This window comes from Balaenoptera ricei, chromosome 3 (genome assembly GCF_028023285.1).
Source record: "Balaenoptera ricei isolate mBalRic1 chromosome 3, mBalRic1.hap2, whole genome shotgun sequence".
NCBI lineage: Eukaryota > Metazoa > Chordata > Mammalia > Artiodactyla > Balaenopteridae > Balaenoptera > Balaenoptera ricei.
Window position 1 is genome coordinate 52,766,353 of NC_082641.1, and position 27,567 is coordinate 52,793,919.

Below are 27,567 nucleotides of genomic sequence, written 5' to 3' on the forward strand. Positions count from 1 at the left end.
TTAATCTTCTCTAATCAGAGTTTACCAGAGTATGATTTATTTTTTAACTTTCAAATTGACCCCTTTCAGACTTTATTCACCTTTAACAACTAGTGTATAATTTTATTAGCTTAGTTAAGTTGGAGATGATTAATAATGTGTCAAAATCAGCATGCAGCCTGCAATTTAGTCCTTTGTGTTCTCGATGGCCATACTTTGAATTATTAATGTGTATGCTGACATCATATATGACATGTAGCAGGTGTTGCACAAATAGTAGCTGTTCATTATTATATAATTCATTTATTCATTCAGGAGACATTTATGAAATAACTGCCCTGTATTAGTGTGCATGATACACAGTTGGACTATAGAAAGGGCTAAGGCAAGGTTCTTTCCTCAATGAATTTTCCGCTGAGCGGAAACAACAGAGATGTGAACCAGTAATTGCCATCTGTTCTGATGTATTTTATACAAGAGATTGGCTTGTGGAGTTAATAGGTTTGGTGAGAATGTTTCCTTTAGTGGTGACTGTGTATACTGAAAGTTTTCCTTAATAATACCTCATTAACTTAATTTTTTAAAAGCAGTTTTCTCTCTAATCAGAATTGCATCTCTCTATATCTTCTCTGATTTTCCTCTTTTTGTTTCGCAGCACTCCTCAAGCCGCTGCCTTCACCTCACACCATGGGGATGCCCCTTACAGAGGCAAAGCTTTTTATCTTACATATGTAGCAAATTGTGGAAAATAAATACATAATAAAAGCATACTCCTTTAGCCAAATACAGTGCAATAGTCAAAAACTGACCACAGTGTTAAATTGCAGTATGCATCTAAAAAGTAGAATTGCCATGTCCAAATAGACCTTCTTCATAGGAATGGGGTAGTGATTAACTAAACCCATGGCTATCAAAGGCAATGAACAGTTTTCAGTAATTCTGACCACAGGTCACTTCTGATTTGTTTTCCCTAGGTCTCTGAGGAGCCTAACCTCATTGAAGAATAATCACGTACATGAGTTTAGTTTCACTATCGCTTCGTTCCCTGAATTATAACATTCTTAAGGCAGAGTTCTCTGAGATAAACTTCAGCTTTGTTGATGCTGTAAGGAAGTTGTGGCCTGATTTGGGTGGTGCAAAAAAAAAAAAGGGTGAAGAGCCATAAAATAAATTACCCTGAAGAGAACAGCAGTGCTGTCATAATAAAGCCTGCTTTCCTCTCTCCCTCCCTCCCTTCCTCTCCCCTTCCTTCCACCCTTCCTTCCTTCTTTTCTCCTGATGTATCTGTATTGAGTGTGACAAAGGAGGAAGCACCATGCTAAAATACTGGTGGTATGTATGAATATGCTTGCTTCCAAGAGCAATGAATTGCCAACCTTTCCCTCTCCTCACAGATGATTTAAGCCAGAAATTAAAACCCTTGGGTGAAGCAGAACGAGAGTTTATTTTGAATTTGAAGAAAAAGGAATGTGAAGAGAGAGGTCTTGAATACGATGGGAAAATCAATGCCTGGGATCTATATTACTACATGACTCAGACAGAAGAACTCAAGTACTCTGTAGACCAAGAGATCCTCAAGGAATACTTCCCAATTGAAGTGGTCACTGAAGGCTTACTGAACATCTACCAGGAGCTGTTGGGACTTTCATTTGAGCAAGTGACAGATGCTCATGTTTGGCATAAAAGTGTTACACTTTACACTGTGAAGGATAAAGCTACGGGAGAAGTATTAGGACAGTTCTACTTGGACCTCTATCCAAGGTACTGAGGATCACTGTGTTGGAAGGGACCTTAGGGATTCAGCTCCTACCCAGATTAAGATTCTTGTCTTTCATAATTCTCATATGTGATTCCTAGTAAAGGGATGAAAAATGTGGGCTCTGAAGCCAGAATGTCTGGCTCCATCACTTAATAGGCAGGTTACTTAATTTTTCTCTGCCTCAGTTTCCTTACCTATATTAGGGTCCTATGATATGGGAATACCAATCATACCTGCTTTGTAAGGTCGTTGTAAGGACTAAAATGGTTAATTACATGCAAAGCTTTTAGAAGACTACACAGCACACAGCAAGTGCTTAATAAATGTGAGCTTCTATCATCATCATCATCATCATCATCATCATCATCATCATCATCATCATCTAGGATCAAACCTGGGCCCTCGGCAGTGGAAGCACAGAGTGCTAACCACAGGACCGCCAGGGAATTCCCTGCATTTCTTAATTTAAAATGGACCTCAAAATGTTTATTATTCAGGTGATCTGTCTGCCAGTACTCTTAAGTCTATGTCCACTCCCTTCAGTCTGGCTGAAAGGCAGCACAGTATAAAGGAATAGCAAAATCTTGGCGGTCAGTCAAACTTGAGTTGGAATGCTTGAGTGACATAACCTTTATGAGTCTCTATATCCACCTCTATTATATGGGAATGATGTTTGCTTTACAGGTTTGTTTTGTGCATTAGACTATATATGCTAATCACCCAGCCTGGGCATTCAATCAGTAGTAAGAATTAAAAATATTATTATTATTGTCTCTGTAGCATGTAGTAACTATGGACTCCACAGTGTTTCATCAGACATGAAAGGATTTGGATTACTTTCTCTGTAGGCTGCTTTCTAAAACAAAGCCAGCCTGTTGCAATTTTACTAACTAGGCCAGAGTAAATTATATCAATAGCATCTCTAGATCAGCAGCACATACAAGTTCGTAACCTACTGATTTTGCATGACTTCAGGAAGGAGGCTGGTTAACTATTGTCAACCAGACAGGAGGCAGAGTTGTCTGATCCCACTGCTTTATGGACTTACTTTCACTTCTGATATGATCTAAAAATAAACCCATGTCAAATTGGATAAGTCTATTTTTAATTGAAAAGTGTCAGGATACAGTTTTAGGCCAAGAATTCTTTCAGGGGAACTCCTTCAGCATTGGAGCCTCCTATAACTGTCCCCGGATTCTCTTTCCATGGCCAAAGATAGCAAGTCTGGCTACCCCATCCTGCTGTTTCTTTGCCAAGATATAACTGGTGTCTTTTGTTCTCAGAGATCTGGCCATTGCTACCAGCACTCAGGTATGGGGACCAGAGAGTGATGTTTTGTGAGGGTAGTGACCTAGTTAATATTCACTTTCTGTCACCTGACGTGCTTCCTTCTTGTTTTCTTTGTCTACTTGACTCAAAAAAAAGGATATTTGTAGTAGGTTAGGAAAGACCAGTTTCTTCTTTTTTTAAATCACGTATCAATTTTTATTCATCAAACACTGAGATTATCAAAACAACAGGAAAAAAAACCCTCTAATGGTTCCAACATAAGATTGCCAGGTAAGGGCATCTTTTTAAATCACCATCATTTTATAAACACAATGTAAAAAAGACATACTCTCAGAGTAAGGAAACCTTTGATATTAAATAAATCAAGTTTATTTTTAAAAAAGAAAGATAAAAACCCCTCAATGGCACTGATTTTTAAATTGGTTGAAAGTCCTTATGGTGTTTCATAATGGACCAAGATGTATAAAATATAACAGGATAAACACCTTGCAGATTAGTTTGTTTTCCCCGGTAAAAATAATATTTATAGATCTGTTTACCTGTTTAAACAATTCAGTCTAACTACATGAAATCATTCCAGAAACACTGATGGGCCCATTGAACATCCAGAGGCTGGACCGGCTGAAAATGTTATCAAATTCAGTGCACGGTTTCTGGTGTACATGTCCGTCGGTTCTCTTCCCTTCTCTCCCCTCCTCTGTCTGCCTTCCCTTCCCATGTCCCTGCTCACTCCTAGCTCAGCCTGACACAGTTCTTTTCTGTTGTTGTTGTTATTTATTTATTTTTACTTATTTATTTTAAACAGACTTTATCTTTTAGAGCAGTTTTAGATTCACAGCAAAACTGACCCTAAAGTACAGAGATTTCCCATATATCCCCTGCCCCGCACATGCAGAGTTTCCCCCATTTATCAACGTCCCCCACCAGAGTGGTACATTTGTTATAACCTACTTTGACACATCATTGTCACCCAAATTATATTCGGGTTCACTGTTGATGTTATACTTTCTTGGGATTTGAAAAAACATATGTGTATCTACCATTATAGTATCATACAGAGTAGCTTCACTGCCCTAAAAATCCCCTGTGCTCGGCCTCTTCATCCCTTACCCCACCACCCCAGCCCCTGGCGACCACTGATCTTTTTACTTTCTCCATAGTTTTGCCTTTTCTGAAATGTCATACAGATGGAATTATACAGTATGTAGCCTTCTCAGATTGTCTTCTTTCATTTAGCATTATGCATTTGAAGTTCCTCCATGTCTTTCCATGACTTAATAGCTCATTTCTTTTCTTTTTAGCACTGAATAATATTCCGTTGTCTGGATATACCACAGTTTATTTATCCATTCATCTACTAAAGGACATTTTGGTTGCTTCCAAGTTTTGGCAATTATGAATAAAGCTGTTATAAACATGTGCAGGTTTTTGTGTGGACATAAATTTCCAGTCCCTTTGGGTAAATACCGAGGAGTGCAATTGCTAGATTGTATGGTAAGAGTATGTTTAGTTTTGTAAGAAACCACAAACTGTCTTCCAGAGTGCATGTACCATCTTTGCATTCCCACCAGCGATGAATGAGAGTTTCTATTGTTCCACATCCCTGTCAGCATTTGGTGTTGTCAGTATTCTGGATTTTGGTCACTCTAATAGGTGTGTAGTGGTATCTCATTGTTGTTTTAATTTGCATTTCCCTGATGACATATGATGTGGAACAACTTTTCATATACTTAACTACCATCTCTGTATCTCCTTCGAGGAGGTGTCTGTTAAGGTCTTTGGTGTATTTTTTAATCAGATTGTTTGTTTTCTTATTGGTGAATTTTAAGAGTTCTTTGTATATTTTGGATAACAGTCTTTTATCAGATGTCTCTTTTGTAAATATTTCCTCACAGTCTATGGCTTGTCTTATCAATTTCTTGACAGTGTCTTTCTCAGAGCAGAAAATTTTCATTTTAATGAAATCCAGCTTATTGATTTTTTTTCTTTCATGGATTGTGCCTTTGGTGTTTCATCTAAAAAGTCATTGCCAAACCCAGGGTCATCTAGATTTCCTCCTATGTTATATTCTAGGAATTTTGTAGTTTTGCATTTTGCATTTAGGTCTGTGATCCATTTTTGAGTTATTTTTTGTGAATGGTGTAAGGTCTGTGTCTCGACTCATTTTTTTGCATGTGGACTTCTAGTTGTTCCAGCATCATTTGTTGAAAAAAGTGTCTGTGCTCCATTGTCTTTATCTGTGCCTTTGCCCTTTTGTCAAAGAGAAGTTGACAATATTTATAGAAGTATATTTTTACTTTCCAAATATTTGGGTATTTTCCAGCTAGCCTTCTGTTATTTCTAGTTTGGTTCTGTTATTGTTGGAGAATGTACTTTATATCCTTTGAATTCTTTTAAATTGTTTTGATTTACAGCCAACATGTAATTAGTCTTGGTGAATGTTCCATGTGCACTTGAGTATTTGTTTTCTGTTGTTAGGTTGAGGGTTCTATAAATGTCAGTTAGGTGAAGATGACCGATAATGTTGTTCAGGTTTTCTATATCTGAGCTGATATTCTCTCAGCCTGTTCAATTAATTACTGAGAAAGGAATGAAGTCTCTAAGTGATTTGTCTATTTCTTCTTTCAGTTCTATCGGTTTTTGCTTCATGTATTTTTTTTAATTGAAGTATAGTTGATTTACAATGTTGTGTTAATTTCTGCTGTACAGCAAAGTGATTCGGTTATACATATATATACACAATCTTTTTTATATTCATTTCTATTATGATTTGTCACAGGATATTGAATTGTTAGTATATTTTGAAGCTCTGCTTTTAGTTATATACATATTTGGAATTGTTATATCTACTTAGAGAACTGTCCCCTTTATCGTTTTATAATGTTCCTTATTATCTTTAGTAATATTCCTTGTTCTGTTTGTTTGCTATTACTATAGCCATTCAGCTTTCATTTGATTAGCATTTGCATAGTGTATCTTTTTCCATCCTTTAACTTTTTACCTTTGTCTTTTTATTTAGAGTGGGTTTCTTATAGACACTGTACTTGGTGCTTGCTTTTTTATCCACTCTAATAATGTTTTAATTGGCGTGCTTAGGAAACTTACATTTAGTATAACCATCTTACTTTTTGTCCCATCTATACTTTAACCCCATTTCTGACTTCTTTTGGGTTGATAGGTTTTTTTATGATTTATTTTTGTATCTACCATTGGCTTATTATTTACATCTCCTTTTAATATTTTTAAATTAAAAAATTGCCTGAAGGTTTAAAGTATATATCAATATCTTTAATTAATCATGGTCTACCTTCAAGTTATATTATATTTCTTATCATTTGTGCTATCGTTGGCCTACATATTATTTTCACATATGCTTAACACCCAGTGCATTGTTAGTATTATTGATTAGTCAACTATTATTCACAGCAATTCAAAATAGATTGTAATATATCTTCATTTATTATATTTTCAGCACTAATTGCTTTGTAGATACAAGTTTAGAGTGGTATCACATCCCTTCTGCCTGAAGAACTTCCTTTAAAATTTCTTGTAGTTAAAGTTTGTTGGTAATATATACCAGTTTTTTTTGAGAAAGTCTTTCCTTTAATTTCTTTTGTGAAGTATATTTTTTACTATTTATAGAATTCTGGGTTCACAGGTATTTTCTATCAGTACTTTAAAGATGGCATTCCATTGTCTTCTGGCTTGCATAGTTTCTGACAAGAGATTGGCTGTAATTCTTACTGTGTTCTTTTTTGTGTTCTTACTGTGTTCTGTACTGTGTTCTTTTCCTCTGACTGCCTTCAAGATTTTCTCTTTGTTCCTCTCTTTCAGTAGTTCCATGCACTTAGGCATATGGGATAATTTTTTTTCTTTTTTCTTTTTTTGGTTGTTTGCTTTGTATTTGTCTTCCTTGGTGTTCTTTGAACTTGTTGGATCTGTGGTTTAGTGTTGTTAATTTTGGAAAATTCTCAGCTATTCTTTTGGTTTTTTGGGGGTTTTTTTGGCCCACACCACGCGGCTTGCAGGCTTTTAGTTCCCCAACCAGGGATTGAACCCAGGCCCTTGGCAGTGAAAGCGCAGAGTCCTAACCGCAAGACCACCAGGGAGTTCCCTAATTTTGGAAAATTCTCAGCTATTCTTCAAATATTTCTTCTATCCTGTTCTCTATTCTCCTTTGAAATTCCACTTACATATATAATAGATCATTTGATATTGTTCTGCAGCTCTTGAGTCTTTGTTTTGTTTTTTGTTTGTTTTGTTTTTGGCACCCTTTTAAAAATCTTTGTGTTTTAGGGTAATTTCCATTGGCCTATCCTTTGGTTCAGTGATTCTTCCCTTGGCTGTGGGAAGTCTATCAATGAGACTATCAAAGGCATTCTTCATCCCCATTACTGTGCTTTTTAGTTCTAGCATTTTCATTTTATTCTCATAGTTTCCAGCTCTCTGCCAAAATTATCCATCTGACTGTGCATTTTCCTCCAGAATCTTTAACATTTAACATTTAAGTTATTGTAAATACTCTGTCTGATAGCTCCAACATCTTTGTCATATCTGAGTCTATTTTTCTTGCTCTCTTTGCCTCTTGACATTGTGTCTTTTTTCCTTGCATCTCCATGTGCCTTACAATATTTTTTTGAAGTCAGACACTTATATTAGACAGAAAAGACTAAGGTAAATAGTTTTTATACCTGGCAGTGGGCACATACGTACTTCTGCTAGGCCTTTAATGTGAATGTTTGACTCATTCCATTTAGTAGTTGAGCTGGGTTTGGACCTTGTTATTGCTATGGTTAACCTCAGTGAACCCAAAGCTTCAGATTCCTGTATGTGTTTAGGATGAGAGCTTATTTGCCAGAGTTTTCCTCAGTGTCTGTTCCACTTAGTTTGAGGTTGTTCATTTGTGCTGTGCCTTAGAGCAGGTCTCTTTTCATGCTCTTGTTCCTCTCCCTGCAGTAGACTGCTATTGTTTATTACTAGATGCCTATTAGCCTGGAAAGGGGAGGGTCTTTTCTGTTGTTCAGTCTTACCCTGGGTCTGAGGAGTAGACCTATATAGTGATACTGACCCACCCTCAGCTGTAGGTCTGGGCCCAGGATGTTTTCCTGCCCTACCTTCAGGAGTAGAGTGTTTTTTCTGTTACCATCCCCCCAGTGGCAGTGGGTTTTTACCAGTGCTCTTAGGGCAACAGGGTTTGTTGCCTTTCCATGAGAGGTTCAAGGCTCGTGTCCACTAGGAGAGAGGTGAAATGGATCTAGGAAATGCTCCCTTCCACCAGGCTTGCATCAGCATTGATTCTTTCTCAGAGCTCTCATCCTGCCCCTGTCCTTTTTGTGTGTACTCAGTGAGGTCTAAGGAGAAGACCCTGCAAATGAATGCAAAATTTCCCTTATCTAATAACTCCTAGTGGTTCCCTATTTTTGCTGGTCCACCATCAATCTTTATCAATTTGTTAAAAATTTTCTTACTGGTGTCTGCAGTGTCTGCCCCAGGTTAAAAACAAACAAACGAAAAACCAAAAAAGTGCTTGCTTCTTTTCTCTTTCTCCTTGGAGGCATCTGTCTTAGATAGATTGTAGGTTGGTTGCCTTTCAACCTTCACTTTCTGATGGGTTCAAGAAAAGTTGTGATTTGCAAATTGTCCAGCATGTTGTTGTAAGAATAGGAGCAATGCCCTTTTCAGCTTTCTACATCTTAATAGGAAGCAGTAAAAAGACTAGTTTGTTTTTGTTTTTGTTTTACCTGAATAACTTCAGGAAAAAACAGTTATGAGTCACCAAGAAAAGATAATACAGAAAAAGATATACAAATCAAAACATCAAACTAAAAAATTCACACTGAACCTGAATGTACGTTCATGTTATGAGCAAAGAAAAAGGGAGGAAACCTATCCCTGTAATAAAGTCTAATGGCCCATAGCTTTTGAGAGCTACCATCACTGGTATCACATTGTCCTAGAATAGATGACTTTATAGTATAATTTATGCCTTTTCCAAGACTAACTAAAAGCATTCTGTTTCAAAAAAGGCCTGTCTGGTTTATAAAAGGAGCTCATTTAATTATGAGTACTGATTCTTCCCTCATTGAATAAAAGGACAATATTACTGTCTGGATTTTAGTTTTTATCAGTTTTTTTTAATCAATTTTAACCTTAAGGAAAAACTACCTAGTAAGTCAAACTCCCTTATTTCACTTTTGCTTCAGCACTATTTAGTGTTTAATGACTCTATCTTTGAAGACGAAAAGCAGGAGCTTGTTACAATAAATTGGACATTCAGCTGTACCCTACTTGTGTATATTCTTAATTCATATTAAGATTTCAACAAAAGAAACCTTGGAAATATAACTCATATCAAGTGATAGTGGGGTTTTTGTTTGTCTAGTTTTCGTTGTTTCATTTCAACAAAACATCGACCTACTTTGTAAAAGGTGAATTAAATGTTTCAAAGCATCTTCTGTTATCAAATATGGTTAAATGACTGAGAGAGGCCATGCCAATGTTGTTGCCAGAGAAGAGTGTTTGTATCTCACCAACTGTGATTCTGGTTCCTTAGGGAAGGAAAATATAACCACGCAGCCTGCTTCGGTCTCCAGCCTGGCTGCCTCCTGCCTGATGGGAGCCGCATGATATCTGTGGCTGCCCTCGTGGTGAACTTCTCACAGCCACTAGCAGGTCGTCCCTCTCTCCTGAGACACGATGAGGTGAGGACTTACTTCCATGAATTTGGTCACGTCATGCATCAGATTTGTGCACAGGTGAGTGATTTTTTTTTTTTTTATGATAGACCTACTAATTGCTTTTCCAGATTTTTTTTCCACCGATGTCAGAAACATGTTTCTTAACATGCTTTCTCAGAATCTGAACATGTTCAAAAATGTCATAGGCCTTCTGCAAAAACACAAAATTTTTCTTACTATGTTTCACAACATACTTTTACTCAGAGATTGATCCACTAATGAGAGAGCTTCATTGAATACCACCCTATGAAAAAAAAATGAAAACTGTCGTTAAGGAAGGGTTACAAGTACTGTGTTTTTTCCTTTTAAATCTTTTCCTCATAGGAATTTGGTGTAAGCTTCAGAGATAAACTGTGCTGTAATCTGTCTCTTCTGCTTATTAATGCTTTGTTTAGTTCAATGGTTTTCATTCATCCAGACTTTGTACTCCTTTTTTAATAATAAATATTTTGTAACACCTTCCTTTACTAGCCTTCAATTAAAATCGCAGATAGCATGGTATAGCCATGGGGAGAATTTACTAAGAAAGAGAATGTGTGTATGCAGCGGATTGCAACTAATTTCTCTTTATTTTTAAAAATGAAAAGTGTATTTATTCTAAACTTTGTAACATAGACCAGTAAACTAGGCCCACACTATTCTAGGATGAACCATATGAACATGCCAATATTTAACCGCTGTTGACATACGAAAACATCTAGTTCAGTTGTTCAGCCTAACAGTTTAAAAAACTGATATTTACAGAAGTGGAGGGGCAGTTTTCCAAATTTGAAATATCCATGCATCTCTAAAGATGAACTTTTTAGAAATAACCTCTTTATCAGAATAGTTTTAGATTTACAGAAAAGTTGCAAAGACAGTACTCCTCACCCTGTTTCCCCTACTGTTAACATCTTATAGTACATTTGCCACAACTAAGAAGCTAACAGCATTGGTACAGTACTCCTAACTAAACTCAACACGTTATTTGGATTTAACTAGTTTTTCCCTAACGGTCTTTTTCTATACAGATAATTTTTTTTAATCTATGCAATATCCTCACTGCATAAAAGAAAACATTTTGTTTATGTTTTTCAAATTGTAATGCCTGGGCATGGCTGTGTAGTAAGACATAATGAAGTATTCAGGTTATATGTGAATGACCCTGAATCTTGCAGCAAAAACTGCAGACTGATACGTAAGCGGTTTGTTTTGTCCATTAAAGTCCAAGAATGGTATAGCCAGTTGTCTTAGTTCAGATTGCTATAAAAGAATACCATAGATTGGGTGACTTAAAAATAACAGAAATTTCTCACAGTTCTGGGAGCTGAAGTCCAAGATCAAGGTGCTGGCAGATTTGATGTCTGCTGAGGACCTGCTTTCTGGTTCAGAGATAGCACCCTCTCACTGTGTCCTCACATAGTGGAAAGGAGCTCTCTGGGATCTCTTTTATAAGGCACTAATCCCATCCATAGGACTTCACCTTCGTGACTTCATCATCTCCCAAAGGCCCCACCTCCTACCATCACATTGGGGGTTAGGTGTCAACATACGAATTTAGGGGTGGGACACAAACATTCAGGCCTCAGTAGTGACATGATTTTCCAAAATGGTGACTATCTCTTGGGACACTTCCAAATAGAAAGTAATCTTACTTTGATTTACACGATTGATTCTAGAAGTTAGAGTCTTGGAAACTTTAAGTGTGCAAAAAAATTTTTGTAAAAATATGTGCAATGGAGTTAGTTTCTAGGCTCACTTAATTATAGATTTTTCATTTATATGAATGTCCAGCAGGACATATGAATGACATGCAGAATAGGGGACAATTTTTTATTGTCTTGACATGTGCAGTTCAGTCCTGGACATCCAGCATCCCACCCCCAGAGCAGCCCCTAATCATTGTAATAACCAAAAATGTACCCACTCTTTTCCAGAATACTACTATCACTTTTGTTAAAAAAAAGTATTTAGTTCTTTGAACACTTTATCTTTACATTCTGGTGTTTCCATGTTTTATTTTAAAAAACAGAGGGGACTCCGATATGAATCTATTCAGATAAATAAATCCTAATATACTGATATAGCCATTTCTACTCTCTGTTTAATCCAAGGAAAATAAAGCTTTCAGAATAACCTAAATTTTCTTTCTTAGGTAATTTTAAAGTCTATTTTCACAGCAATAGGGTTCCTGAAATATTTATTTTCCATCAGTGTTCATTCTATGACTGACATTTCCTTTAATTAGGGTAAGTCTAGGTTCCATTTTTCTCAAGTGATTTTATGAATAATTTGGAAAAGTCAAATATTTTTCTTAATTTCAGACTTAGGTTACTTAGATTATCTAAGATCTTAGTTACGTATTTGTACACAGATAAACAATAGTCTGCTTTTAGAACAGTGGATCTTAACTTCTTTGGATCTGAGAACCTATGAAAATATGATTTAAGCTATAGATACCCCTTCCAGAAAAATGCACATACACTTATACAGTCAGATTTCTACCTGAAATTTCAAAGGCACACCGACCCCCTGAAGCCCAGACTATACTGAATTCCAAGTTAAAAACTGGGTTAGAGCAGTTTCCTCCTTTATTTGGATGTTGATTATTAGCTAATGATTTCTGAGGAAGTAATTTGGTGTCTTAATCACATTTATTAAAATAACACTGATCCTCAAATAGGGTTTTCCATGCTTTTGATGCATGTTCTTGTGTTCAAACACAGCCCTCTTATAACCGTAATATTGTATGCTTATCATGTATTCACGATACAGTTCTCTACAACTCTGTTATTCTCATTATTTCTTACAGTAATTTTGATTCTTTGAAATACTCATTTTAGTACTGGAAAATAACTGTCTTGGTATTATTTCATTTTAAAGCTCTGTGACTCATGAATGAAATGTATATACATATTATATATGAATGAACTATATATGAATATATAATTATATATATGCCCAAACATATATATGACTGAACTACACACATGAATATATATGAATCAGTATGTATACTGATATACTGATGATAGTATATATACTGATATTCTGCTGATAACATTTACTGTTGATCAATATATATACTGATGAATGAAATACATGTATGTTTCATATATACACATACATATGAATCAACTATATATACGAACATATATATATGACAACTATACATATGAATATATACATGAATCAGTGTATATACTGATGATGAATGATGTCTCTTTCTTGAAACAGTAGATTATATTCAATTCTTAGAATTTGCCTAACCTCCTTCTTGAACACGAAATGTGTCATACAGGTGAATAGTGTATTAGTACAGTCCCTTGTGGGGTCATCACTTAATGACATTATCTTCGAAAAATCTCTTGTTTGTCTGTTAATCCTTTCAAATGTCCTGTAATGTTTTAAGATCTTTTAAAGTAACGTATTTGAAACCAGTGATCACTGCTTTTGTCTTAAAAGTAACAGACGCAGATCCATATATTTGCAGCTTTATAATGATTTCAAAACCTTTTGTACCGACCTAAAGTAGATGGCAGTGAAAAAGGAGTTTAATAGTTTCTGTGTTCAGTAATACTTCTGACTTATCTGAGAAATATATAGTGAATTTATAAGTTTGCCATACATATTCAGTAGATTGGTTTTAAGATATGGCAGCCAAGTGTTTGAGTTCTCCACTGTGGCAGTTTGCAAGTTTGATGACCAGAAGAGCTTGCTAGAGCTTGTCATAGTAATATTTAAATATGTCAGCAGGAACATCCAGTTTTCAAACATGTAGATGGACTAGTTCAAGGTGTCTACTATCTCATCATTCAAGAGAATGAGTTTCACTCATATTTTTGTGTTTACACTACAGGGTAGATAATTTTGAAGATAGCAGTCAGGAGGTGGCATCCTTAGTATCTGTTCCTGTTTCATGGCTTTATTGTGGTTTGGGCGTCAGTAATCGCTGGACTTTTGAACTTCCTGTAGAAAAGAAGAGTAATGCTTCTTAACAGCCTCCATTGTGATGTCTCTGTGTTGGTTGTGCATTAAGAGCAGTAATGAGTTTTAGACTGTTAGAGATCGTTATTTTAAAGCAACACATGAGAATCACAATAAAGCCTTATTAAAGTGAAAGAAAAACTTCACATTTCACATAACCTGTTATTTCATCTAAAGACTAGTAGAGCATCTTGTCTGCTTTAAATATTGTGGATTAGATGTTGTTTTAAATAAATGTAGCCTATATCAGTTAGGAAGGCACCCTAGTGTTATGAAAAGAGAACTGGATTAAAAATCATCCGTGTATTTGTAGGCCTGGCTATGTGACTTTTCGCACGTTTTCTGACCTCCTTGGGCCATCTCTTTTTTCTTATTCATAAAATAAGAAACAACAACAATTCTCATATCTGCTTCCCTGGAGTGCTGATGAGATTAAATAATGTGTGAAAAGGTACTTGGGAAAGAATAAAGTGCCATACACGTTTGAAGTGTTCTTGTAACTATGCTTATATATAATTCAACTCTTTTGAAATCAGTAAGTGCATACAGGTCCAATTGAGGCGGGGGAAAAGATTGCCATGAGGAAAAGCACTGTCCCTTCAGATTTTAAAGAGTTCACAAATGCTTACCCGCCATGGGTTTTGGGTGAACATCTGTGGAAGGTGATTGGAAAACATCACGTTTGTATTTTTGTTTTGTTTTAATGATTACTGCCTACTTAGAAGTTTGATTCCTGGAGCTGGAGCAGAATGAGCGCTTTATTTATGTATTTATTTATTTTTGAAAGTATCTTTTTTTTTTTCTTTTTGTCCGAGCCACACAGCTTGAGGGGTCTTAGATCCCTGACCAAGGATTGAACCCGGGCCCTCGGCAGTGAGAGCACAGAGTCCTAACCACTGGAACACCAGGGAGTTCAACAGAATGAGCAGTTTAGAGTATTGGCAAAGGTGGAAGATTAGTCGAAGGGAAACGTGGGTCCATTTATCTTCAGCATTAACACCAAGGAGTAGGTACTTGGAGGAAGCCGAGGACAGGCTTGGTCAGACGAGCCAGGATCATGCTCGGTCAGGCAAACTGGGCAGGCCAAGAAGTATGATAGCAGCCAAGATTCACTGAGCACTGACCATGTGCCAGGCATCATAGTCAGTGCCTTACATTCATTAATTAATTTTATCCTTATAGTGTTCTCTGAAGTGGGTTTACCTGTCTACTTCTATTATTATACTATTATTGCCCCCATTTCCAAGTGGAAAAAAACTGAGACTTAGAAAGGTTAAATGTTCACCCAAGATCTGACCACCGTGCTCCTCACCCCTCTCCTTTATTGCCTGTAACCATTCTTTGCATCCCCCCATCCTTGTGGTGGAGACGGCATTATGTCATGTGGTCTGAATTCGGGCTCCCAGGTGTGTATTCCTGTTGGATGGACTTCTTTCTCCCAAGTTTCTTAAATCGCATTCCCTCTAAATCAATCTCATGTGAACTTGTGTGGAATGATGAGTTTATCTAGTTCCACATTTCCCTCTGTGTAAGCTGACCTTTTAGGTCTCAGTCCTGAAGTACACTGAAGACCTATCAACAACCTTGTAGCCTCTACTCCCTGCCCCCAACCCTGCACACTTTTACAGTTTCCAACATCAGTGTTAGGAGCAATTTCTTTCAGGACCCAATTTTTTTTATTTGAATATTTGTGTGTTTGTTTTTACATACACAAGCACATAGACACCTGTACATAGAATAAATGCTGAAGTCATAAACCAAATGTGATGGCATACACATTGTTTATTTCTGTTTAGAGACTTTTTTTTTCATTTCATTACTGTATTTTCTGCATTTTTTTTTTAATAATTAGAAAAATCTGTTTAAAAGAGAAATGTTTCATTGACTCCTTAGAAACAGAGTTATTATCTATTGTGTCTGACCTGTTATACTAGATATGGTAGAATGGGGTTCAAAAGATACAGTATCTTGAATGTTTAGAGTTAAGTGTGAGGATATGAAATGTAACAATTAAAAAATTAAAACCAGAATATTATTAAGTAAAATGATACAAATGATATACTGATTAAGTATTGAAAGAAGACAGAGTAGAGAGGTAATGTTGGGTGGGAAGCTAAGAGGTCAAGTATGAGAATAAGAGAACTCTCTCAGAGTTGTTCGAGGTTGGGTCTTCACACAGAAACATTCTCCTCACAGCTTCACTTATTTCACAAAGATTAGTTGACCATCTACAACTGTCTGTGCATGTGCTGGATTTTGGAGGTACAGTTCTTAATTAGGTATACATACATATAGGGTTATTCTTAGCATTTGAGTTTGAATAGTATTTTTGTTTTCCTCTAAAAAGAAGTAGTTTAGTATAAGAAGTAGTAGTCAGGAACGTATAGCCAGTTTGGGGGTGAGCATGTGAATTTAAGGTGCAGTATTCAAGACTTCTGCAGGGAGTTCCCTGGCAGTCCAGTGGTTAGGACTCGGCACTCTCACTGCTGGGGCCCGGGTTCGATCCTGGTTGAGGAACTAAGATCCCACAAGCTGCGTGGCGTGGCCAAAAAGAAAAATCTTCTGCAGATAATGTGTTGCTTCACGTCTTAAATGATGGTGGTAATACTGACCTGTGGAACTATAGGGCTGTTGTAAAAGTTAACAAAGTGTTATTCAAGTTCTCTTTATTACTATTTTCATTGCCAGTGATTGCTAGGTATATGTGAAGTTAAAAGTATGACCTTTAACCTTCTGTTTATAGCAAAGCCTAGGAGACAGTGGCACTTTTTTTCTCCAATGCCTTGTTACTTAAACTTCATCATCCCTGGATTTAGGGGTAGATCAGACAGGGGACATGGAATGACTGCTAAGAAATCAATAGGGGATCATCTCAGACAACCAAGGTCCGCTCTCCTGAGCCCTGTTCTTTTTCCTCAGCACAGTACACTTATTGACTTCAGCAACTGCCTTTTTGTAAATGCTAAAAGCAACCAGTCTCTTAATTAGAACAATAACCCATATAGGATTTGGTCTTTAAAGCTCGCATAACTTTTTGAGCTTTAGTTTATATAATTTTGCTCCAGCTCTCACTGTGTTGTATCAATTGAGAAATTAATCTCTGTAGCATCAAGTCATTTGTTGTAAAAATCTATAACGGAGTATATTTTAGGCATCCGACTGTCTGTTTAAAAAGATAATATAGATAAGTCTCATAGTTTTAGACAACTTTCTTCCTCTCGAGAACTTCTAACCAAACAGGAACCTAGTTTACCTTGTTTTCTAGGCTTTTATTGTCAAAATATTTCCTGCAACAAAAATGCTCATAAGGTACTATATTCAACACCATTGAATTATTCGTGTTGAAAACTGTATAAAGTACTTCTTGGGTTCTTTGGAACCTACAGTTGAAAACTGGGGAGTGGTATTTGCCGGCTGGTCATCAATGAGTAATGGAATTCCACAGCCAGGCTGTTTTGCACGTCAGGCCCCCATCAGGCTGCTGGATCCTAAGACTTGCCCGTGGTTTCTTTGTGGACGTACACAGTGACTGACTGTGGATTCCTTAGCACTTTCAAATTCAGTTATTTGCTGGAAATTGAGCTTTTGGATTTTGTAAGTTCTTTGTCCTCCTCATTTGAAAATATTTAAATGGTATTGCCCAAAGGGCACACAGAGAAACAGCATGACTTTCGGGAAATTAGTAAGCAGTAGAGTTATTTTTAGCTTTTACTCCTAGCAAACATTTCCTTTTGTTCTTTAGAAGACATTGTTGATCTGTTCATTCATGTGCTGTGCTCTCTCCCCAACTACAGGGTGGCTTCAGATAGAATAAGCCCTCTCTTCTCTACTCTGCGTGACAGAATTGTGTTAATTTAATTTTAACTCATGAGTTATTCATTTGTTCATGTTTTTCTAGGTTCTGAAATACCACCGCCACCACCAAATACGCACATACATTTTATTGTTATTTGGGGTTGATTTTCCCTCTCATCAGCAAACACTAACCAAAAAATGTTCACATAAGCAGGATATACAAAATTTATATTTTTCTCAAAATATTGTACAGTGATAGTTGATGGTGTGATTTTGTCTTTATTTACTTATTTTACAACTATAATATTTAGAAAGCTATGCAGTTAGTATTACAGAATCCCAAATCCAGGATAGTTGGTTACAAAGGCTGGCGTTTACACCTCAATCTCATGTTTGATCTTTGAAAAATCTTCCAGTATATAGAGGAAATCAGATTTTTAAGGAAGCACACTGAAACCTCGCTTTTACTATTCACATAAAGGCAAGTTTGATATAAGACTAGATCCAAGATGATTTCATCAATTTGTCACATTATAATTTAGCCTTTTTTTCTTTGATTTTTCTCTGAGATAGAGTGGTATAATAACACTTGTGGTTAAAATTGGGGTTCTGTAGTCCGACCACCAGGTTTAAAATCCTAGTTCTACCATTAATCTCAGTATAGCTCAATTTCCTTATCTCATAAATGGAGATTACAGTGCTTTATACAATTGTTTTGGAATTTGAATCAGATAATCCATGCAAAGAGCCTAGCAAAATGCCTGACATAGTAAAGTCTCCATAGATGTTGACTATTATAATTATTGTATAAAATTATTTCATCTATAATGTTAGATGTAGTTATTTTTAGAAGATTATATACAAGAAAGTGGCAAAATACTCATTTTTCTGGACCCCTTGACTCTTTCCCTGTAAGAATTTTTTATTGGGATAAAAAATTATGTATCTGTCCTCAAACAGAGGTTACCTAATTCCAGTGCCTAGTGAATTTAGTTTCCCTTGGCCCTTCAGTAGTTGCAGCTCTTCATATCTAGAATCAGCACAATTATAATAGGAAGTCAAGCAAAACATTTTTTTTCATAAAGAGAGGAAGGCAGAATGTGAGGTGGCGTTGACATCTGTGCCTCTGCCCTGGGCCAAAAACAGAATGGTTATTTGCTGCTGATTTGGCAACCAATCTGCTGCCTTCTCCAGTGGTTAAGTCCCCTTCCTTTCCCTTCCTTCCATTTAGAGCCCCAGGGATGATGAAGTCAGAGAGAGAAGACTGGGATGTGAAGCGTCTAAATAGGGAAACAGGACAGAGGTTCAGGGAAAGATAACAGAATAACCCCCATTCTGCTGCTGACCCAGTTGGGTAAATGCTAAATATTCCTCTGCCAATGGCAATTTTACATGAGTTCTCTGGATGGTGTGAAGGTTGAAAAACACCAGCCTGTCTAGTGAATTCCCATCTTTCTGCTCAAGAGCTTTCTAACATCTGATTCAACAATTTACTAAACCTTCCTTTTTTAAATAAAACTTTTTTTTTAACACTTAGCCCACACCCTCAGAATAAGTCCCTTATTTTTTACAGTGGGTACTTTAACTTCTGAGTATATCAGTTGTTTCTCTTTTCTCATAGCTGCATTTAACTCACCTCACTTGCCAACTATTATAGTGCTAAATCCCACTGAAGGGGCTTCTTGTTTTAAGGTAACATCTTCTACCCAATCTGAGAGGTACAACTCTGGCTTTCTACAACACGGTTGTCTTAGAAACACTTATATAAAGTTTAGAACACAAAACACCACACACATGAAAAGGGCATCTGTCTGTAATGTTGTAATTTAACTCTTTAACTGATTTAGGTGAAAACTTGAGTAGTTAAATAATAGACTGATGAATGCCCCAGAAAGGCATGTATTGAGTAAACAAAAATATGCAAATAGAAAGGGGAGCTAGGGAGAGATTGTCTTAGATTATGGATCTCTTCATTTTTAATGGGAAATTCCTTTTGGTTTTTTTTTTTTTGGCCACGCTGAATGGCTTGTGGGATCTTAGTTCCCCAACCAGGGATCTAACCCATGCCCTCAGCAGTGAAAGCACAGAGTCTTAACCACTGGACTGCCAGGGAATTCTAATGGGAAATTCTTCTAAAATACTTTTACTTTCAAAGCTTAAGGCTTCTTTTAACTTAGACTGATTTTTTTCAGTTATGATTTCTTAATGATTGTTTCAAGTGTGTTCTGTGATTCAAAAGAATGAAATATTAGTTTAATATAGGGTATTTGGGGGTTATTTTTCAGGCTGCTTGGCTACTGTGTTTTATTTTCATTTAAATTTGAGGTTATCCTAACCATTCAAAGAAGCAGTTGACTCTGATTCTGACTTAAGTTTTGGTGAGTCTTAATTATAATTCATCATATATGTAGTTTTCATTCAGTGCTTTTTAAAAAAGACCTTTATGTTTACTTTTTAGACCGACTTTGCACGATTTAGTGGAACAAATGTGGAAACTGACTTCGTAGAGGTGCCATCACAAATGCTTGAAAATTGGGTGTGGGATGCTGATTCCCTCCGAAGACTGTCAAAACATTATAAAGATGGAAGCCCTATTACAGATGATCTGCTTGAAAAACTTGTGGCTTCTAGACTGGTCAACACAGGTATGACTTATAATTTTAGAAAATAAACTAGAATTGCTTAATGGAGGATTGGTGGCATCTTGTTTGTTTTTTTTTTTTTTTTTTAGGTAAGAAGTGGATTTATTTAGAGAGATACACATTCCATAGACAGAATGTGGACTGTCTCAAAAGGCAAGAGTGGCACCAGAGCATGGAGTCGTCTCAGAAAGTGAGAGCGGCCATGAGAGAGACACTCTCCACGGACTGGGTGTGGGCCATCTCAGAAGGCAAGAGGCCTGCTGAATCTTCTATAGAACTTATTTTGTCTTTTGTAATGATAGTACCCCCAGAGTGTTAATATGAGAAGGGAAGACTGCTACGTATATTGGAATACTGAACCCTGAAATTATGTCCAAGAAAAAAAAAATACATCTCCTTTAAAATCTTAAATAGAATGAGATGTCTTGCTCCGATTTTGCAATGAGTACTACAGGAATCAGTTTTTGAAATCTATGATCTATGGTCAGAACACGTAGTTCTCTCTTCTCCAAAACATGTCCAACATTCTTATGTTATCAGGTCTCCTGACCTTACGCCAGATTGTTTTGAGCAAAGTTGATCAGTCTCTCCATACCAACACTTCGCTGGATGCTGCAAGTGAATATGCCAAATACTGCACAGAAATTTTAGGTGTTGCAGCTACTCCAGGTACGTAAATACGATCACTAAAAGTTCACTCTTCCTGTGAAGCACAGGGTATACTCCTAACACTGCCAGAGAAGGTAGAGTTTGTCAGGCAGGTTGCCTAATATAATTTGTTTCTGATTTCTGAAATCAGGCCATGACTTTCAGGTCAGCATACTCTGTCCTCAGAGTTATCCTGTCCAAATGTGCTTGAAGGGGAGGCGGCGCCAGCTTTGCAGCATTTTAGTGTGATCAGGCGTGAGCAGTCGGCCTCCACCCCAGAGCAGAGAAAGCCACTGCGTTTGGCAGCACCGCCTGGCTCTGCCCTCCCTGTATGCACCGTGACTTCCCTAGGGTTTCGGTAAGATGTTGCCAGAAGGGGCAGTTTGAGAGAAAGGCACAAGCTTCTACCTTGTGTCTGATTCTGCTTCTGAGGTCAGTTAAGGCAGTTTGACTAGCAGTTTCTAACCTGGTATTATTTATGAGATTCATGTGAGTGGGTGGGAGATGCTCAGACATAGGCTATGTTACGTTTACATTTGTATATTTTAAGCAAACATGTAGCTGTACGTGTATACGTAGTTGGAAAGGTGAGTTTTTTGCATCAAAGAAATTGTTGTTTAATTGAGTCAGTCACATTTTATAGCGATATTAAAGGTCAGAATAGTCCTTTGAGTTCATCCAGGCTGCTCGCTTCCTTTTGTGATCTGTTTCTAGTAGACTGAACAGCAACTTTGTGCCTCAGGCCACTTTGACAAAATCCTTTTGTAAAGTAGCCCTAGAGGTAGATTGAATTGGTAAGACCTTTTTAGCTCTTCACGTAAAGAATTCTTTTTCAGTAATTATGAACCTCAAATAAGTGCCATACTGATACGTTTCAGATATAAATAGGTGTGACAAAGAGTAGGCTTAATATTATTAGAGTATTTGTAAGACACATATGTGTCTAAGGGATAAGAAAGGAGTGAGTTGTCTGATAGGTGTGGACAAAGCCTCTGAAACTATTGTTAGGCATTCCAGAGCTTAGGGCCGAAACCGGCTCTGAGGTGGAGCTGTCATAGGAGAGAAGTTTGTAAACATCTTGGCCAACGGCACCCATAAACTCAGGGAGTACTAGAGGTGAGGACCTATCACTGTCTCCTCCCACAGCTGGACTCCCCATAGGGAAACCTTAGCTAGCTGAGAACCTGCTATTTAACATTTGCTGTCACATTGATTGAAATGTATCTTTCTTTAAAGACACAAATATGCCAGCAACTTTTGGACATTTGGCGGGGGGATATGATGGCCAATATTACGGATATCTTTGGAGTGAAGTATTTTCCATGGACATGTTTTACAGCTGTTTTAAAGAAGAAGGGATAATGAATCCAGAGGTATTGTATTTTTTTTCCTCCTTTTGTTACTTCTGTAGTTGCCCCCTCCCCTTTAACTCCTAGTAAAAAAAATATTTATCACACCTAGATTTTTAGAGGAAGAGATCTGATAACAAATTTTAACTTTAAAGTCTGGCATCTTCTCACATCATCATACATCATTAAGTTGCTTTGTGTAAGTGATTAATCCTATAAGTTAAAGAAAAACCCTACTGCATTTTCTTGCTTATTAACATTCCAATATATTGCATAATTAAAATTCAAAGCTTTGTTTATGCATTTGAGCATTTACAGCTGCCAGTTTTGACATGTGCCATACAGTGTTTTAGTTTTATGGGAGGTTGGGAAAGAAAGGTAAACTCCTTCCTGATATAAATGGTCTGCCTATGTTTTGATACGCTCTACACACTTTCATTATATATTTGCGGTGGAAGGCACCCTTTTTTCTGTGATTGGCATGCGCCGCCTACTACATGGTTTGTAACCTAAATGCCTTTAAGTAATTTAAGCTGCTTCATTAACCTGAGCCGTTCCTTTCTGAGTACAGTGAATTGACTGCCAGGTGGCTGCCAGCCAGACCTTCCTGAGTTACAGCCCCTCAGTCTCCACTCTTGCTGAAGACTCAGCTGTCAGATTATTTCTAGGGCTGATGGATTTTCCAGTGTGTTTTTCCTTCTGTTTGATTTAGAAATTAGAAGAACAAGTTATCAAAATCGGGTTCTCTGTGCTTATTTCAACCAACTGACTTGTTCTCCAGACTTTATGTTTCTAGATTGCATACTACCTTACACATATGCACTGAAAGACATTGATGTAATTTAGGCCACCGTCCCTTCCCCCCACCCTTCGCCCCCAAAACACCACCTCCAGGACACTTAACATTCTATAGACTAACCTTTCCAATCCCTGCATCTTCAGTCCCACCCTACCCAGGCTGTTAGGTCCCTGTAAGTCTCCTTCCATTCCCTGGCCACCCCACTTACAACGATCAACCACTAACTTGTTCTCATAAATACCCTGACTCCTGCATGACCTTCAGCCAGTGCCCAGCCCTGGATTCCTCTACCGTCTCGTTTAGAGATGGTGACCTTGGGATTCAGTCTTCTGGGGAAGATCGTGCGGCTCCACTTAATGCCCCACTGCAGAGTCACGCTGTCGAACCTGCATTGGACCCCCAGTGTGACTCCACAGCCCTGCTCTACTTACCTTATTGGGGTCCCCACCCTCTCTCTCTCTCTCAGGAGATGCTCTCTCCTCTGTACTAAGAACATTAAGATTATTGAAAGTGAGTACCTTCATCTTTCTTTCTCTTTCTGTACTTCAATATTTATCTTCTTTCCTCCTATCTCAGGAGACATGTCTGTAATTCTAAGACTTACTGGTTTGCCATCTCAGGAAAAAAACTTACCACTGACTCTGATAATCTCAGTGCTACTACTCAGTTGTTCTTCCTTTCACAGCCTACTCTCTTGGTGTAAGAAACAGTTTCTGCAAACCTCTGTTTCCTGGCTTTTGCCTCCACCAACTGAACTGGAAAGTTACCCTCCCTCCAGGGTTACCTACCACTGATGATCCAATAGCCAACTCCCAAAGGCCCTCATCTACCTTTTGTTTTACTTTCTGCTTCTTGGTATTCCTCTCTTTGTCACAGCCCTTAGCTTTGCAAACAAATCCCTCTGCACTTCCCAGAACTCCCAGTGTGTCAGCCAAATTTGTATGTTCCCTTGCGTCTTTCCTCCTTCACAAATTTATTCATTGTACTTCTTCCACCTGAAACGTATGCCTTCCTTGTCTATGCCTGTCCAAAATCGTACCATTCATAAAGGCCCTATTCAAATGAAATCTTCCACATCATCGAAATCAGAAGTGATCTTTCCATTCTCTGAACAGAAGAGTGAACTTGGGCATGGGGTAAGGGTTTCAATGAGCTTTTTCTTGTGTCTGGAATGTTTAATATAACTATTATACAAAATGAAAAAAATCAGGTTATAAAATATTTTACACCATAGAACGCAAGTTTTGATTTTAAAATATACATTCAGGAAAAAAAGTACATCAAAATGTTGTCAGTTGTTATCTTTGAGTGGTAAGTTTCTGAGTATTAAATATTTTTCTGTACTTTTTATGGAGCTTTTTCATATTTTTACATAGAGCATGAATTATTGTAGAAATCAGAAAACAATGTTTAGAGAGACACAAGGTCCAGATATGCAGAGGTACAATTATGAACTCCACTCACTCTTAGTAGTTGGCGAGGCTTCCTGGCGTAATTGCTACAGCACCTCTTTCACCGCCCCTGGTCCGCTCACATGACCACATCCCCAGGAGCCTCCACTGTCTCCTCTCCTCTTCCGGCTGTCAAGGTAACAGCCAAAGTACTGATCCCAGTGGATCCCAAGGAACTTGCAGGTCCAGCAGGAGCGATCCCTGCCATTATGCTTCTAGGTACCTCCTGTTTTCTCAGGCTTCACAGCTTGGCAGGCAGCCAGCCTACTCTTAATTCAGACAAAAGGTCTGGGTTGAATGTGGAGAAAGCAAGATTCCCTACAACTTGGAGTTGTTGCCTTGTGATGTTAAAAAACAGTTTTCAGTTTTACTAAAATTCTGAATTCAGCTGTACTATGTATTATTACTCATCTTATGCCAGGAAGCTGGCTTTAATCCCTTCTTTTTTCCTTCCTATTAAATACTCTGGACTATCATGTCATTTCTTGCTCCCCTGCTGTCAACAGCGATAGTGAGTCTGGCTCCAGTGGCCAAGGAGAATCCCATTGCACCCACCCTCACGCTCTTCACTGCTGTGGCAGTTACAGGAATAGCTTTTTATTTTTTATTTATTTATTTATTTTTGGCTGCGTTGGGTCTTCATTGCTGTGCGTCGGGCTTTCTCTAGTTGTGGTGAGCGGGGGCTACTCTTCGTTGTGGTGTGCAGGCTTCTCATTGCGGTGACTTCTCTTGTTGCGGAGCACGGGCTCTAGGCGCATGGGCTTCAGTAGTTGTGGCTCGCGGGCTCTAGAGCTCAGGCTCAGTAGTTGTGGTACACAAGCTTAGTTGCTCCGCGGCATGTGGGATCTTCCTGGACCAGGGCTTGAACTCGTGTCTCCTGCATGGCAGGTGGATTCTTAACCACTGAGCCACCAGGGAAGCCCAGGAACAGCTTTTTAAATAGCCATTCTATTCCCTCCTACAGTGTACTGCTTGTTTGGTTTTGTTTTAATTTTTTTTTATTTTTACAAATGTTTGCTCTAAAATAACACCCAATTTACACAATTCAAATATCCATTTATTTAAAATTAACACTTTGGAATAACAACCCTATTCTACAAAAAAACTTCAGTCATTATTACAACTATGTTGTGATGAAGGGAAAGAATTTTTGTGGTATAAAGAAATACTGAATTTGATCTGAAGTCATGGGAATCAGAGCAGTCACAATATATCATGCAGACTTTGTTGTCTCAAGGCCCCTCACACTCCCTAGTGTATATTTGGAGCATTTTGAGAAGATAGCAGGATGCCCCTTCAAGGAGTCAGTGCCTGCTCTTCTTAGTCCCCAGCTCTAGAGAGGCTGGGGGCTGAAAGATCATGTATTGTTGACATTATTGTTCATGGTCATTAGTATCGACAAAAGAACACCTCCAGGCCCTCCTTCTGTAACCTCTTACCATCCTGCAAAGCCCAGGGTCTGGTTGAGAACCATTTCAGATCTTAACAAGCAGAACTGTAGAAAGTGTGCTACTCACTGGGGAAACAGTAATGGGACGGGTCAAATACAAACCTGCAGCCTTCTGAATATCAAATGTTAGCAATAGAATATTTTACAGTACAATCGTTTTTATTGTTTCGATGGCCTCTATCAAAGTGTTAGAACTGGCCACTTACCTGTAATAGCCTAAAAGTTTGCTACCTCTGGTTTTATCTGTAATTTTCTATGTTCTTCATAGTAAATAGGTGTAACATCTTGACTGTTTAATTCGTTTGTTAAATATTACCTAAAGCCTTCTTTTCTAGTAAACATGGAGAAGTTGTCTCAACAGACGTACCTTTTACTTTTCCAACTCATCTCTTAAATAACTATGGAAGGGAGCTGCTTGGGAGTAACATTTTCCAGCAAACTCTAGCTCTTTCAGGAGCACTTTAAGGTTGCCAAATGTAGTTTCAAAATCTAGCAGCTAATCATAGTGTTGAAAGAATGAGGGCATTTTAACTAGGGCCATTTCTTTTTTTCTCTTTTTTTAAAAATTAATTAATTAATTAATTGATTTTGTCTGCGTTGGATCTTCGTTGCTGCGGGCGGGCTTTCTCTAGTTGCAGCAATCGGGGGCTACTCTTCGTTGCAGTGTGCAGGCTTCTCATTGTGGTGGCTTCTCTTGTGGAGCACGGGCTCCAGGAGCGCAGGCTTCAGTAGTTGTGGCGCACGGGCTTCAGTGGTTGTGGCTTGTGGGCTCTAGAGCGCAGGCTCAGTAGTTGTGGCTCACGGGCTTAGTTGCTCTGCAGCATGTGGGATCTTCCCAGACCAGGGCTCGAACCCGTGTCCCCTGCATTGGCAGGCGGATTCTTAACCACTGCGCCAGTAGGGAAGCCCAGGCCATTTCTTTTTATAAGGCAACTTCATTGTGGGAAATCGTCCTAAAAGGTAATAGACACTGTGGATTCAAAGGCAATTATATTGTTAAGCTAGAATGATGTTCCTCCTCTTCTGCATTTAGAGTAATTGCTAAGCTTTGTTTTTTTCCATCAGTGAAGAAGAAATACAAGCAAGTATCACATGCAGAAAGGAATACTGAGAAAGTCAAGACAGTTAAGTGTAACTATCCACAATGCCATATGGAAGGAGCTAGATCTTACATTCAATAACAGACACAGAAACATAGGAAGAATCTTGGTTAAATAAGGAAAAGAATTACCTGACAGAAAGTGTTTTATAAAGCTAAGTGTTCCAGGACTCTTCAAACAGAATCCTAGGACCAATTCCTGCTGTAATATGTTGCTAAGAGAGAATATGAAATTCCTCTCCTGACGGTCCTTACAAATGGATTAAATTCTGCTTCAGCTTCCCGGTCTACCACCCCAAAGCTGATTTTTCTTACACTTCAACTTTTTCTAACAGCATTAAATTTTGCCTGATTTAAGGGACAAAGGAAGGAAATGGGATTGATTTCCAACCTACTTTTTGAATATTTACAATGCCAGACCTTCTAAGCCTTGAATCCCAACCAGCTGGAAGCAGTTTTTCTTCCTTTTTGTGTTCCTACAGCCCTTCTTTGTGTTTCTCTTAGAGCTCTAATAATCTGCCTTGTTAATTGTCTATTTCTTTATCTCACCTCCTAGATCATAAGGCTCTTGTAATAGGAACTGTTTTGTTCATCTTGGTGTTC

General features: G+C 37.8%; 1 protein-coding gene across 3 annotated transcripts in view; it reads left to right on the forward strand.

Moving 5' to 3' along the window:
• The window catches only part of NLN (neurolysin), a 97,662-nt gene that overhangs the window by 63,229 nt on the left and 6,866 nt on the right, over nt 1-27,567 (forward strand). For 2 of the 3 annotated variants that reach the window (XM_059916488.1, XM_059916490.1), the window contains 6 exons: nt 1,374-1,740; nt 9,582-9,783; nt 19,985-20,171; nt 20,258-20,416; nt 20,709-20,837; nt 22,053-22,189. In XM_059916488.1, the coding sequence (XP_059772471.1) occupies nt 1,374-1,740; nt 9,582-9,783; nt 19,985-20,171; nt 20,258-20,416; nt 20,709-20,837; nt 22,053-22,189 (1,181 nt within the window). The remainder of the gene's footprint in view (nt 1-1,373; nt 1,741-9,581; nt 9,784-19,984; nt 20,172-20,257; nt 20,417-20,708; nt 20,838-22,052; nt 22,190-27,567) is intronic. The other variant, XM_059916489.1, reaches the window with a different exon arrangement.